This window comes from Thalassophryne amazonica, chromosome 12, assembly GCF_902500255.1.
Source record: "Thalassophryne amazonica chromosome 12, fThaAma1.1, whole genome shotgun sequence".
In the NCBI taxonomy this organism is placed as follows: domain Eukaryota; kingdom Metazoa; phylum Chordata; class Actinopteri; order Batrachoidiformes; family Batrachoididae; genus Thalassophryne; species Thalassophryne amazonica.
In genome coordinates this window covers 12268180-12283257 of record NC_047114.1, presented here as the reverse complement: position 1 = coordinate 12283257, position 15078 = coordinate 12268180, and the positions used below count along the sequence as shown (strand labels likewise).

Sequence of the window (15078 nt, the reverse complement as noted above, 5' to 3'; positions counted from 1 at the left end):
AAGGCCACTCTGAAAGGTGCAGTTTTATCACACAGCACAATGCCACAGATGTCACAAGATTTGAGGGAGCGTGCAATTGGCATGCTGACAGCAGGAATGTCAACCAGAGCTGTTGCTTGTGTATTGAATGTTCATTTCTCTACCATAGGCCGTCTCCAAAGGCGTTTCAGAGAATTTGGCAGTACATCCAACCAGCCTCATAACCGCAGACCACGAGTAACCACACCAGCCCAGGACCTCCACATCCAGCATGTTCACCTCCAAGATCGTCTGAGACCAGCCACTCGGACAGCTGCTGAAACAATCGGTTTGCATAACCAAAGAATTTCTGCACAAACTGTCAGAAACCGTCTCAGGGAAGCTCATCTGCATGCTCGTCGTCCTCATCGGGATCTCGACCTGACTCCAGTTCGTCGTCGTAACCGACTTGAGTGAGCAAATGCTCACATTCGCTGGTGTTTGGCACGTTGGAGAGGTGTTCTCTTCACGGATGAATCCCGGTTCACACTGTTCAGGGCAGATGGCAGACAGCGTGTGTGGCGTCGTGTGGGTGAGCGGTTTTCTGATGTCAATGTTGTGGATCGAGTGGCCCATGGTGGCGGTGGGGTTATGGTATGGGCAGGCATCTGTTATGGATGAAGAACACAGGTGCATTTTATTGATGGCATTTTGAATGCACAGAGATACCGTGACGAGATCCTGAGGCCCATTGTTGTGCCAACATCCAAGAACATCACCTCATGTTGCAGCAGGATAATGCACGGCCCCATGTTGCAAGGATCTGTACACAATTCTTGGAAGCTGAAAATGTCCCAGTTCTTGCATGGCCAGCATACTCACCGGACATGTCACCCATTGAGCATGTTTGGGATGCTCTGGACCGGCGTATACGACAGCGTGTACCAGTTCCTGCCAATATCCAGCAACTTCGCAAAGCCACTGAACAGGAGTGGACCAACATTCCACAGGCCACAATTGACAACCTGATCAACTCTATGTGAAGGAGATGTGTTGCACATGGTGGACACACCAGATACTGACTGGTATCCCCCCCCCAATAAAACAAAACTGCACCTTTCAGAGTGGCCTTTTATTGTGGGCAGTCTAAGGCACACCTGTGCACTAATCATGGTGTCTAATCAGCATCTTGGTATGGCACACCTGTGAGGTGAGATGGATTATCTCAGCAAAGGAAAAGTGCTCACTATCACAGATTTAGACTGGTTTATGAACAATATTTGAGGGAAATGGTGACATTGTGTATGTGGAAAAGGTTTTAGATCTTTGAGTTCATCTCATACAAAATGGGAGCAAAACCAGTGTGCGTTCATATTTTTGTTGAGTGTATATATATATATATATATATATATATATATAAAATTTTAAACAATGTATTCAAAACTGATAAAAGAGCCATAGGATTTGAATTACAGTTCATTCTTAATTTATCTGACCTACTCTAACATACGTTACATGTAACAACACGCAAGATCAAATCTTACATTCAGTTTTAGCGACGGCGACTCTATTCATCCATTATTTTTTGCCGCTTATCCAGGTTTGGGTTACGGTGGCAGTAGACAAAACAGCTCATCCCACACTTCCCTATCCTTGGCTAAATCCTCCAACTCTTCCCACAGATCCTGAGGTATTCGTAAATGATCTGGGAAATAAAATCCCCCAAAAAAGGCCCCCACTGAACCTAATCTGGGTTCACTGACCTGTTCCACAGTGAGCGGCGTGGAGATCTCCTCACCCCTGAGGATCATCGACCGGTGGGTCAGAACCTCAGCCAGCTGATCCGGGTTCAGCCCCAACAGTTCAGATGTGTGGATCAGAGCTGTTACAAAAATAAAAAAATAAAAGTAAATAAAATAAACCTTAGTTTCCAGAATACTGGAGAAGCAACAGACTGGAGTCTCTCCAATCACAGTCAACAAAGCTCCTTTGGAGCATCATGAGTGTTTTGGTGGCTTCCTAAATGGTAATAAAGCATTTAATTAATGAAATAACTAACTGTACAATAAAATAGTCATTAATCATAGATTTTTAAATTCCATTATTATGTCTGCCAAGGACGTAATAAAACCATCAGCGTTTATTTATTTGTCTGTCTGTCCGCCTGTTAGTGACATTACGTCAAAACTACTTCACGGATTCTCACCAAATTTGCACCACAATTAGATATTAAGGCATAGTAGACTCCACTAAATTTTGGAGGTTATCCGGTGTTGCAGACTGAACAGTCCCTGCCTAAAATTTGGTCTGCCCTGCCTTCACTGTGCATGCGTCATTTGGGACCACAGCAGCAAGTATGAGACTGACTCTTCACCCAACGTGATCAAAGGGAATAATGTGATTATTAACCATCAAAAGACAAAGTAAAACCTCTTAAATCATTCTAAAGTCAGTTTTAAGTAGAAACGAGGTGATAATCAGTGAGTCACTACTGATGATCCGACATGACGGAGGTGCAATGAACGCAGCAAAGGATTCAAAGGACTCAAAAGAATTTTATTGTCATATGCACAAAAGAACATGTTCCCTGCACAATGAAATGTGTCTACTGCATTTAACCCATCCTAATTGCCAATTAGGAGCAGAAGTCGCCATTAGGCGCCCGGGGACCAGCTCCAGATGTACATCCCTGCCTTGGTCAACAGCAGGGCTAAGCAAACCAAGACCGACCCATAACAAATGACACACATATAACACACAACACACATAGGCCGGCCCGGTACATAAACACATAAAAAAGCACACACGAGGGAAGAAAGAGAAAAAACCCTCATAGCCGCTGCGTTTCACAGCAGTAATGAGGAAAAAACCCCCATCAGCACAGAAAAACAATAATCACACAGACAAACAAAGACGCAGGACGACAACCGAGATTTGAAGGTCCAGTTTATCAGAACACTCCGGAGGCAGCCTATTAGGCGCCGTCAACGGCCTTGTCCGACAATCCTGGAAGGGGGAGGGGCTCAGCCCTGAGCAGTCCACTGTCCACAGTCAACGTCAGAGCTGGAGAAGCTGAGGGAAGGGGGATGACCAGGGAGCGAGGCTTAAGTGTTGATCTTCTTGAGGAGGATTTTTATCACAGCGGCCTTGAAGTGCAGCTGTGTTTGGGGAAGCCAAATGAATATCCAGATTAGCAGACGCCTGAAAGATTCCACAGTTCTGAGAACAGAGTGGCTCTCAATACATCTGAATGTAGAATGTGGCCTTTACTGACAGTCAAAGCGGGTTTCCAGAGCTGCAATCCTGCCCGAGATGTCTTCCAGCGTGCGGTTAACACCCGCCAACTGCGCAGCCATTGCCTTCCCAATCGAATCAATCATGTAGGGCAGCCTGGACGGCCCAATTAATGCTGCCTCCACTTTCTTAATTTTCCGGTAAACCAGCGCCATGCCCGCTCCACACAGCAGAAAGCCAGTCACCACCAAGCCAAATATATACACATCTTCGACGTCCTCCACAGAAAGTATGTAAAGGCACATGACCTGCCATCTCCTCCACGAGTCCATCACGTAACCCATCACATGCGTCCCGGCAGGACAGGTCGGGTCCTATGCCCCCGAATGTCTTGTGGAAAAAATAGTGTCAACTGCATTCAGAGACCACTTTAACAGATCCATTTTTGTCATTTTCCAGAAGAGCAAAGCTGCAGCCTCACAGACAACACGCCACAGAAGCAGGAACGATAAGGAGGGAGGGAGAAGAGAAACATGCGCCCGTCTCGGCCGAGTGCAAGCTGGCAAAAAAAAAAAAAAAAAAAAAAATGATGATGATGAGAGCACCAGCAGCTCTTGCTGCTGTGGCGCTCTCATCACTTCCCTCATCTTTTATTACGAAATAATGCTGAATTTGTGTGGAAATGATTGTTGTACAAAAGCTTCAGATATCTGTCGCTGAGATAGATGATGACAGGAGTGCAGTTTTAAGCAGAAACAAGGTGATAATCCGTGAACAGCAATGAACGCATGCACAGTGAAGGTAGGGCGGAATGATTTTTAGGGAGGACCGTTCGGTTGGTGTCACCGGATCCAGATTGGTGGAGTCAGAAATCACTGATTGTGCTTGTTCATATATGAATTAATGTGTTGTTTAAATGAATAGTTTATTTTTGTAAATTAATTTTTAAGGTGCACTTACTCAATGTATTTATATTTATTTTTTTTATTATTTTATAATTGATAGTATTTAATAATTATTTATTGAGGATTTGCTAAATTCATTTACAAACTAATTTGTCTGTTTTTATTCTTAGTAATTAATGAATGAATTAATGACTATTTCAGTGAGACTTGTGGGTGTCACTGAGACAAAGTCACCAAAGTGTGTAAAAAAGGAGAAACACCGGTGCAACACAGAAGTCTGTGCAGAAAGTTTATTAAAGGTGAAAAGCACAAAAAAAGAGACTAACGTTTTAATGTAAAGATTATATCTTCATCAGAGTCCTCACTCTGAGAGGATGGTACAGCCTTAAATACCAAATACTAATCAAGAACAGGTGTCATGGTGGGTAAAGGGGCCTATCAATCAAGGCGCTGCACTCAATTCATAATTAGAAATAAACCATCCCAATAGAATAAAAACAAGCATAAAATGTATCAACACACCAAAGAAGAGTAATGAATAGTACAGAAAGCAAGTTAAATTTAATTCCCCATTCAAACCAAACGGTTCCAAAGTACCTAATGTATGAATCCAAAATGCCTCTCTGCACAAAAGTTTTTTAATAATATCACCTCCTCTGGGTGGGGCTGTAATTTTCTCACCCCCCAAAATTTTAATGATGCTAGAGAGCCATGGTTGGCCTGTTTGTAATGTCTCGCCATGGCATAAGTTAAATTTTAGTTACGGATTGCTGTCTTACGTTCAGCTCTCTGTAGTTTGAGTTGGTGTTTTGTTTGGCCTATACAGGCCAGTCAACAAGGACATTTCAAAAGGTATACTATATGTGTAGTGTTACAAGTGATAAAAGATGAAGTGGAATATTGCTTATAATTACCCCATCTAAAGAAACCTTTAGGTGGACTAGAAAGCCAAGTAGTCGAGACTGAAGTGATCACTAACTCTACTATAACTAACTATATATATATAGATATATGTATATGTAAATTACAGTACCTTCATGGTCCATCAGAGGCCTGCAGCCCACACAGAATGAACCAGACGGTCACAAATGTTACGGGCACGCCTGAATATAAACCTGGGCGGCTCAGCACAGATGTCTTTAAGTGTCGGATCACTCTTAAGGACCACTTGTAGGCTCAGACATTTTCAGTTCTGCTACTTGCCCCCTCCTCTCTGCAAAACATGTTAATACCTCTCAATATGCTTACATATTGAGAGGTTGACACGAGCATGCCTGAGACTCACGCACAAACGTCGTCGAGATGATCCCACCTGCTGTGTTCACAGCTGGATGCTATTCTTTGTTGTACCGGCTGCCACATGCTCTGCCCTGGATGCTGCGTATATGAAATAATTATTTAGCAGCAGATTAATCTTTTTTTTTCTGCAAATTGGCCATTGAAAACGGCTCTAATCACTTCCTGAATCACAGAGGAGGCTGCAGTCAGCCGTTCAAGCATGCCTAACAAGCTGCCGAAAGCATTTTGAGCCATCTAAAAAGGTAATTATGTCATGTTTACATTTTCATGGCTTGATAAAACAGTTGCGTGTTCTTTCCTTCTTGTGTGCAGCTGTTAAAGTATGTTTATAACAGATTTAACTTCTTGTTATAATCGCTCAGACAAGCTGCGCTCTGATGTGATTCGCTGACGTCACCACTCGCTCTGTTCACTTCTTGAAAAAAAAAATAATAATAATAATGTTAAATGACCCCGTTTCTGACGTGCACCACACCGTGCAGTAGAGGACAGAGTGCACTTCCACAGAGGCAGAAAATAGCAGCTTTGGCTACATACGTGGCAGTAATGAAACTGTAAAAACCTCATGATACAGTCCACTGTTTTCCAAGTGCAGTGATGTGTTCTGCACAGCTGGCAGAAGTGAACTGGTTTTAAATAGTGGCAAGAGCAACACGCGACTGTGTGCACACATTAAAAAGCAAACACACACAGCTGCAAGCAGATCTATAAACACGGAAAAAGGCTGAGTACGCATTTCGGGCGTATTTAAATGAAACAAAACGCCGCAATACGCAGCCCTACGAATACGTCATTTGAAAGAGGCTTTAGGGGGGATTTTCACTGCAGACTAAAGTCTGCTCTCTGGGCCAACAGCATGCCAATAGTTACAGATAATATTTTTTTATTCTTCCCGCTAATGGGGTATAGCAAGTAGAAAAAACAATTTAGATGTCAAAGAAAATTTAGATTTTTTTCTTAAGCAGTGAGGCACGATCAGTATTCAAAGCCCTGTCCCATGCTTTGATGATGTCAGTTTGATCATAACCATATTGTTCAAAACAATGTGCTAGTCAGATGAACTGCTTTTGACATAAAATCAGTAGTGATATGACAATTTCTTCTAACTCGCAAAAACTGGCCCACTGGTACATTACGAACTAGAAGAGGCGGATGATTACTGTCTGCTCTCAATAAAGTGTTTTGCCTAAGAGGTTTGTGATAGATGGTGGATTGTAAAAAAAATTTCCATCCTTGTAAATAGTAAGGTCTAAAAAGTCAATGGAATGAAGTTATAAACCATAGTAAAGGAAAGATAATCAGTGGTGGAATTTACATATGACAAATATTGATGTAACTCATGGAGGAGGACATCATCAATGTATCTCCGCCACAGTGATATTTTGGAAAAGCAAAGACTGAAGAGTAAAAAACCCACTGACAGACAGAAAAGAGAAACTGTAATGGGCCTTTCACACTGAATCCGTCAGGCCAATCCGTCAACGCATGGGAATCCGTCAGATCCGTCGGATGCGTTTTCCGACGGATCCGACGCAAGGGAGGACTGACGGCTTGGTGGGATATCGATCGAACCGCGACAGCGGGCCGACCCGCACGGAGAAGCCGGCCTTCAGGCATCATCACTGGGCAGACCGAGGCAGGAGCAAACCCACTCAGTCCGAAATCTCCCACTTTTTGGATATATGCGAAGTCCCAGTTTGCCCAACGGAGTTTAGTTCTGCAGCTTTATCGAGGTGAGAATAATGTAAAAATAAAACGTGACGTTTACTGAACTGCTTTAAAGGTTTAATGATCGGCTAACGTTAGCGTAGCCTTTTAGCACAGTTGATCTGAGTGAACACTTTAATTTCTAAATGGTTCAGTCTTTTTATTTTTTACCAAATAGAGCTACAGCTTTTTTCAGACACCACAAAAGCTCAACTTTAAATAACTTATTTTTTCGGGCGTTTTTTCCATTGTTTTTTTTCCCGTTTTTCCCCTTTTTTATATATATAAACTGTTTAGTGTTTCTTTATATTTAAAGAAATATTTTTATTTGTCCCAATCAGGAACATTTGCTGTGCAGACAACCAAACTTCCATGGATGAGGTGAACACCACGAAGTCCAGTCGAACGAAAACATCTCTGTTTTTCAGCAACACCACCAGAGTTCAAAGCTGCAGAAGAGACCTTCATCTGGTCCCGACAATTCAGCAGAACATCACCTGCTTCTAAATAAAAGGCTCTTTGAACAGCAACGATTTTATTATTTTTTAAAAAGCTGTTTCATTTTATATTTTAACAATAAATGAACAGATCATTAAAAATGTCCACGAAATCAAAGTCAAAAGACATTTGCCTCCACTTATTGTGCTCAAATACATATTTTAGAAATGACTCTGTCCTGATAGCAACATTAATGTTATATGGCTGGGGAGGCCTGGCTGCCTTTTTGTTTCTGTCCTTTGTTTCTCCTTCCAGGTGGCTTGCATGTGGGACTGAGTGGCTGTGTTGCTGAGGTTATCAGGACCTCACCCTGATCACCTGCGGCTCGTCAGGACTCACAGCTGAGGTGCATCTATATGGATTGGAACATGGTGGCATTTAAGACTGGAGTATGCAGTGTGTATTTGCCAGAGACTCGACCTTGTGACCAGACGGGTGAGATCGTCGTCTCAGGAGCCATCTCATCATCAGTGGATGCAGAGAACATCCAGGATTTAATGCACGGTCTGTGAAAGAGGAGGGGGTGAGGTCTCACGCTCGTCAGCACACTTCCTGAGGTACGTTAGATTTTGTGACTAACATTTATACAGTCAGTAAATGTGGTGTCCCTCACACCTTTATTATATTGAGCTGTATGTTAGTCATGTATCGGCTTCCACTGCAGTGGAGTTTTGTGAACTGGATGTTCCATGCCTGCAGGTTGGGAAGCTGATTAGTAATCAAGCCAGGAAGTGTTTGCTGTTTGTACACCTTTAAGTGTTCTCTCTGTGTGTAGAGTGTGGACTCACATAATGGTTCCTTCTTTCACAGACTCGGTTTGTTGCGGCCACCTGGGGGGTGTCGGCGGGGTCCTTGGGTCCGAACGGCTTCTGGCTCCGGACCGTTAGCGCTGCTGGGAGCGCACCACGCCAGACCGCACTTTGTTATTTTGTATCACTGTTATGTATTAAATTCAGTTAGCCTTTGTACCGTGCTCTGCTTATTTTATACTGGGTCCTTCAAACGCTGGTCGGTTCTCCGAGCTGCGTCCGACACTTAACAGTAGTCTCTGGCCAAACATCACGGACCCAGTGGTAGCAGAGACGGTAACGCGCCGGGAAGGCAGCAGCAGACGTTCAGAAGTTATCCGGATCAGTTGCGGGTGCTCTCCACCCGGATGGTGCGTGTTTGAGACCCATTACTGAATACTGATTCGTGCTCTCTTGCAGCCGTGTTCCTGTGTGTGCCTTATCCGTGGGTCGTGGTGGAGTGTGACTGGCGACGGCTTCGCGTCGCACTTCGACCGGATAAGAGGTTTGAACGGGAGCTGCAGGAGTGAGTCTGTAATGGGTGAACGCGCACGGCGGAGCTCTGTGGCACGGGTCGCGGTGCTTCCTGTGTTACAGTCGTAGCCCTGTTTCCCCGGATAAAGATAACTACTGCGTCTGTTGTATCAGCTCCGGTGTTATTTAGTTGAATCACATTTTTGGTTGTGTGTTGCTCACAGCTGCGCACAGAAAAGCAGCGCGTTTGTTTTCTCAGTTACCAAAGGGGGTTTTTCATTTTTAGCACTTTGGCTCCCTCTTTTGGTGACTGAGTCACATTACCGTCAAGCTCTTAAGTTGGAACAGGTGTGTTCCATTTGTTGGAGCTTGACGGTATAAATCACTTATTTGTTTTGTGTTAGTTCATTTTGTGTGGGTGTTTTTTGAGTTGGTTTTTGTGTGGGATTTTATTTTTTGTTTTTCACTATTTAGTGTCTGGGGTCGTGTCCCTGCAGTTCTGTTTAAGAAAAAAAAGAAAGAAAAAAAAAAAAAAAAAGGACCCACGCAACTGTATGTTAGTCTGTTAGTCTTTCTTTTATTTCTTTCAGTTTCACCTCCCAGGGTTTGATGGGACGGTCCCCTGGGGGGTCATGGGGGGGTACTTGGGTTGTTTTTTTTTTTTTTTTTTTTCTCTTTTTTTGTTTTGTTTTTTGTTGTGCCCTCTCTTCTCCTCTGACTCCAGCCGGGTGAGCCGTAGAGTCGGCGTTGCTGGAGTGGTGCAGGTTGGTTATGCTGGGCGTTTCCCGGGTAACCTCTGCACCTGGGGGGGGGGGGGTGATGTGTTTTCTTTTTGTTCCCTCTCTTCTCCTCTGACTCCAGCCGGGTGAGCCGTAGTGTCGGCATTGCTGGAGTGGTGCAGTTTGGTTATGCTGGGCGTTTCCCAGGTAACCTCTGCACCTGGGGGGGTTTCTCCTTTTGTTCTTTTTGTTCCCTCTCTTCTCCTCTGACTCCAGCTGGGTGAGCCGTAGTGTCGGCGTTGCTGGAGTGGTGCAGTTTGGTTATGCTGGGCGTTTCCCAGGTAACCTCTGCACCTGGGGGGGGGGGTTTCTCCTTTTGTTTTTTCCCCCCAGTTTCCGCCCTCAGGGTTTGACTGTGGTGTCCTCTGGGGGGGAAAGGGCTGTGGGTCCATCTAGCCATAGTCGGCCGAGGCTGGGTCCGTTGGTCATGAGGGGAGGCGTCTCCTGGGGTTGACGAGTGGTCCTCTGGGAGGCGCTGGGAGTCCCCGTGGGTGACGTTGGATCCCAGAGGGACCTCGGCTGTGGTTATTACTCCTGGAGCTGGCGGGAAGTCCTCTGGGGGGTGTTGGTCCCTACATGTCGTTTGGGGGGGGGGGGGGGGGGTGTTTTAGCACTTTTATTTGTAAGTTTAAGTTTGGGGTTTTTCTCCTCTTCCCGGGGTTTGATGGGACGGTCCCCTGGGGAGGGGGGATGTTTTGGTTGTTTGTGTTTGTCTTTTTTGTTTTATGACTAAAGACCGAACATGGTTGGATAAAGGCTGACTGCACAGGTTTAAGAACTCCTGGCCACACCTGTGCTAAGGGACTGACTGAAACAAAGGCAAGGATGCAGCCAGTGGAGCGGACATCAACCATTCTGTTGGAAGAGGAATGCAGATGCGGTTTCCAGCCATGGTCCCTGGAGGGGGGTGTTTCTCCTGGGCCAGGTTTGTGTGGTCGCCGGGAGGCTTCCCGTGAGGGTGGGGTACTGTTATATGGCTGGGGGGGCCTGGCTGCCTTTTTGTTTCTGTCCTTTGTTTCTCCTTCCAGGTGGCTTGCATGTGGGACTGAGTGGCTGTGTTGCTGAGGTTATCAGGACCTCACCCTGATCACCTGCGGCTCGTCAGGACTCACAGCTGAGGTGCATCTATATGGATTGGAACATGGTGGCATTTAAGACTGGAGTTTGCAGTGTGTATTTGCCAGAGACTCGACCTTGTGACCAGACGGGTGAGATCGTCGTCTCGGGAGCCATCTCATCATCAGTGGATGCAGAGAACGTCCAGGGTTTGATGCACGGTCTGTGAAAGAGGAGGGGGTGAGGTCTCATGCTCGTCAGCACACTTCCTGAGGTACGTTAGATTTTGTGACAGTCAGTAAATGTGGTGTCCCTCACACCTTTATTATATTGAGCTGTATGTTAGTCATGTATCGGCTTCCACTGCAGTGGAGTTTTGTGAACTGGATGTTCCATGCCTGTAGGTTGGGAAGCTGATTAGTAATCAAGCCAGGAAGTGTTTGCTGTTTGTACACCTTTAAGTGTTCTCTCTGTGTGTAGAGTGTGGACTCACATAATGGTTCCTTCTTTCACAGACTCGGTTTGTTGCGGCCACCTGGGGGGTGTCGGCGGGGTCCTTGGGTCCGAACGGCTTCTGGCTCCGGACCGTTAGCGCTGCTGGGAGCGCACCACGCCAGACCGCACTTTGTTATTTTGTATCACTGTTATGTATTAAATTCAGTTAGCCTTTGTACCGTGCTCTGCTTATTTTATACTGGGTCCTTCAAACGCTGGTCGGTTCTCCGAGCTGCGTCCGACACTTAACAGTAGTCTCTGGCCAAACATCACGGACCCAGCGGTAGCAGAGACGGTAACGCGCCGGGAAGGCAGCAGCAGACGTTCAGAAGTTATCCGGATCAGTTGCGGGTGCTCTCCACCCGGATGGTGCGTGTTTGAGACCCATTACTGAATACTGATTCGTGCTCTCTTGCAGCCGTGTTCCTGTGTGTGCCTTATCCGTGGGTCGTGGTGGAGTGTGACTGGCGACGGCTTCGCGTCGCACTTCGACCGGATAAGAGGTTTGAACGGGAGCTGCAGGAGTGAGTCTGTAATGGGTGAACGCGCACGGCGGAGCTCTGTGGCACGGGTCGCGGTGCTTCCTGTGTTACAGTCGTAGCCCTGTTTCCCCGGATAAAGATAACTACTGCGTCTGTTGTATCAGCTCCGGTGTTATTTAGTTGAATCACATTTTTGGTTGTGTGTTGCTCACAGCTGCGCACAGAAAAGCAGCGCGTTTGTTTTCTCAGTTACCAAAGGGGGTTTTTCATTTTTAGCACTTTGGCTCCCTCTTTTGGTGACTGAGTCACATTACCGTCAAGCTCTTAAGTTGGAACAGGTGTGTTCCATTTGTTGGAGCTTGACGGTATAAATCACTTATTTGTTTTGTGTTAGTTCATTTTGTGTGGGTGTTTTTTGAGTTGGTTTTGTGTGGGATTTTATTTTTTGTTTTTCACTATTTAGTGTCTGGGGTCGTGTCCCTGCAGTTCTGTTTAAGAAAAAAAAGAAAGAAAAAAAAAAAAAAAAGGACCCACGCAACTGTATGTTAGTCTGTTAGTCTTTCTTTTATTTCTTTCAGTTTCACCTCCCAGGGTTTGATGGGACGGTCCCCTGGGGGGTCATGGGGGGGTACTTGGGTTGTTTTTTTTTTTTTTTTTTCTCTTTTTTTTTGTTTTGTTTTTTGTTGTGCCCTCTCTTCTCCTCTGACTCCAGCCGGGTGAGCCGTAGAGTCGGCGTTGCTGGAGTGGTGCAGGTTGGTTATGCTGGGCGTTTCCCGGGTAACCTCTGCACCTGGGGGGGGGGGGGGTGATGTGTTTTCTTTTTGTTCCCTCTCTTCTCCTCTGACTCCAGCCGGGTGAGCCGTAGTGTCGGCATTGCTGGAGTGGTGCAGTTTGGTTATGCTGGGCGTTTCCCAGGTAACCTCTGCACCTGGGGGGGTTTCTCCTTTTGTTCTTTTTGTTCCCTCTCTTCTCCTCTGACTCCAGCTGGGTGAGCCGTAGTGTCGGCGTTGCTGGAGTGGTGCAGTTTGGTTATGCTGGGCGTTTCCCAGGTAACCTCTGCACCTGGGGGGGGGGGGGTTTCTCCTTTTGTTTTTCCCCCCAGTTTCCGCCCTCAGGGTTTGACTGTGGTGTCCTCTGGGGGGGAAAGGGCTGTGGGTCCATCTAGCCATAGTCGGCCGAGGCTGGGTCCGTTGGTCATGAGGGGAGGCGTCTCCTGGGGTTGACGAGTGGTCCTCTGGGAGGCGCTGGGAGTCCCCGTGGGTGACGTTGGATCCCAGAGGGACCTCGGCTGTGGTTATTACTCCTGGAGCTGGCGGGAAGTCCTCTGGGGGGTGTTGGTCCCTACATGTCGTTTGGGGGGGGGGGGGGGGGGGTGTTTTAGCACTTTTATTTGTAAGTTTAAGTTTGGGGTTTTTCTCCTCTTCCCGGGGTTTGATGGGACGGTCCCCTGGGGAGGGGGGATGTTTTGGTTGTTTGTGTTTGTCTTTTTTGTTTTATGACTAAAGACCGAACATGGTTGGATAAAGGCTGACTGCACAGGTTTAAGAACTCCTGGCCACACCTGTGCTAAGGGACTGACTGAAACAAAGGCAAGGATGCAGCCAGTGGAGCGGACATCAACCATTCTGTTGGAAGAGGAATGCAGATGCGGTTTCCAGCCATGGTCCCTGGAGGGGGGTGTTTCTCCTGGGCCAGGTTTGTGTGGTCGCCGGGAGGCTTCCCGTGAGGGTGGGGTACTGTTATATGGCTGGGGGGGCCTGGCTGCCTTTTTGTTTCTGTCCTTTGTTTCTCCTTCCAGGTGGCTTGCATGTGGGACTGAGTGGCTGTGTTGCTGAGGTTATCAGGACCTCACCCTGATCACCTGCGGCTCGTCAGGACTCACAGCTGAGGTGCATCTATATGGATTGGAACATGGTGGCATTTAAGACTGGAGTTTGCAGTGTGTATTTGCCAGAGACTCGACCTTGTGACCAGACGGGTGAGATCGTCGTCTCGGGAGCCATCTCATCATCAGTGGATGCAGAGAACGTCCAGGGTTTGATGCACGGTCTGTGAAAGAGGAGGGGGTGAGGTCTCATGCTCGTCAGCACACTTCCTGAGGTACGTTAGATTTTGTGACAGTCAGTAAATGTGGTGTCCCTCACACCTTTATTATATTGAGCTGTATGTTAGTCATGTATCGGCTTCCACTGCAGTGGAGTTTTGTGAACTGGATGTTCCATGCCTGTAGGTTGGGAAGCTGATTAGTAATCAAGCCAGGAAGTGTTTGCTGTTTGTACACCTTTAAGTGTTCTCTCTGTGTGTAGAGTGTGGACTCACATAATGGTTCCTTCTTTCACAGACTCGGTTTGTTGCGGCCACCTGGGGGGTGTCGGCGGGGTCCTTGGGTCCGAACGGCTTCTGGCTCCGGACCGTTAGCGCTGCTGGGAGCGCACCACGCCAGACCGCACTTTGTTATTTTGTATCACTGTTATGTATTAAATTCAGTTAGCCTTTGTACCGTGCTCTGCTTATTTTATACTGGGTCCTTCAAACGCTGGTCGGTTCTCCGAGCTGCGTCCGACACTTAACAATTAAAGGCAATTACATATTTTGGCGAAATTACAGGTTGAAATGACTATATATATATATATATATATATATATATATATATATATATATATATCATCATGAGGTTTATGTCACAGAAGTCCTACTTTACAATCACAATGCAGTCATTGTTAAATTATTTCCTGTTGCATTTATAATAAACATTAGTATTTATTTACAGTGTCTGTTTTTCTGGTTAAAATGAGATATAAATAATCTATCAGACTTAAAAAAATGTACAAATTTCCACGTTATTTTGTCTAAAAATAAATGTCTGAGGTTCCTTATGTTAAACAAGAAATGAAATAATCTGAAATAACAGGTGGTTTTAATTTACAGATGAAATTTATTGATTTAGTTAGCTATTTTAATTACAAGTGTTCTAAACTTTTTTTTTTTAACAGTAATCAGAAATAATGAGGTAACAACAACAAAAAACATTTCGAAGGATTTTTCTTCAGAAAACTACTCCATAAATGAGGAGTCCTGTGACACGTATGTTTTGCACAGATCAGTGGTTTCTGCACCGTCCATTTTGTAGAGATCAGTGGTTTCTGCCACCCGTCCTCCGTGTTTTGGCCCGACACGTCGTTCCTATTGGACAACGCAAAGGTACGTCACAGCTCAGCAAGTCGGAAGTTGGATTGGATTGAACTTTGACTCCGTCAGCCTGCTGACAAGCGGCAATGCGCGCTCCCGTCAGATGCGTTGGTTTAGCTCGGCTTTTCACGCAATGCATCTGACGCATCTAAAACGCAACACGTCTCATTGAAAATAATGCTTTTTAGACCAATTTTTGATGCATTTGACGCAT

At 45.8% G+C, this 15078-nt stretch overlaps 1 protein-coding gene across 1 annotated transcript in view; it reads right to left on the bottom strand.

The window, feature by feature from the left end:
* Positions 1-15078, bottom strand: part of myo10 (myosin X) — a 289282-nt gene that overhangs the window by 96253 nt on the left and 177951 nt on the right. Inside the window, exon 16 of the mRNA XM_034183772.1 lies at positions 1602-1840. Within this exon, the coding sequence (XP_034039663.1) occupies positions 1602-1840 (239 nt within the window). The remainder of the gene's footprint in view (positions 1-1601; positions 1841-15078) is intronic.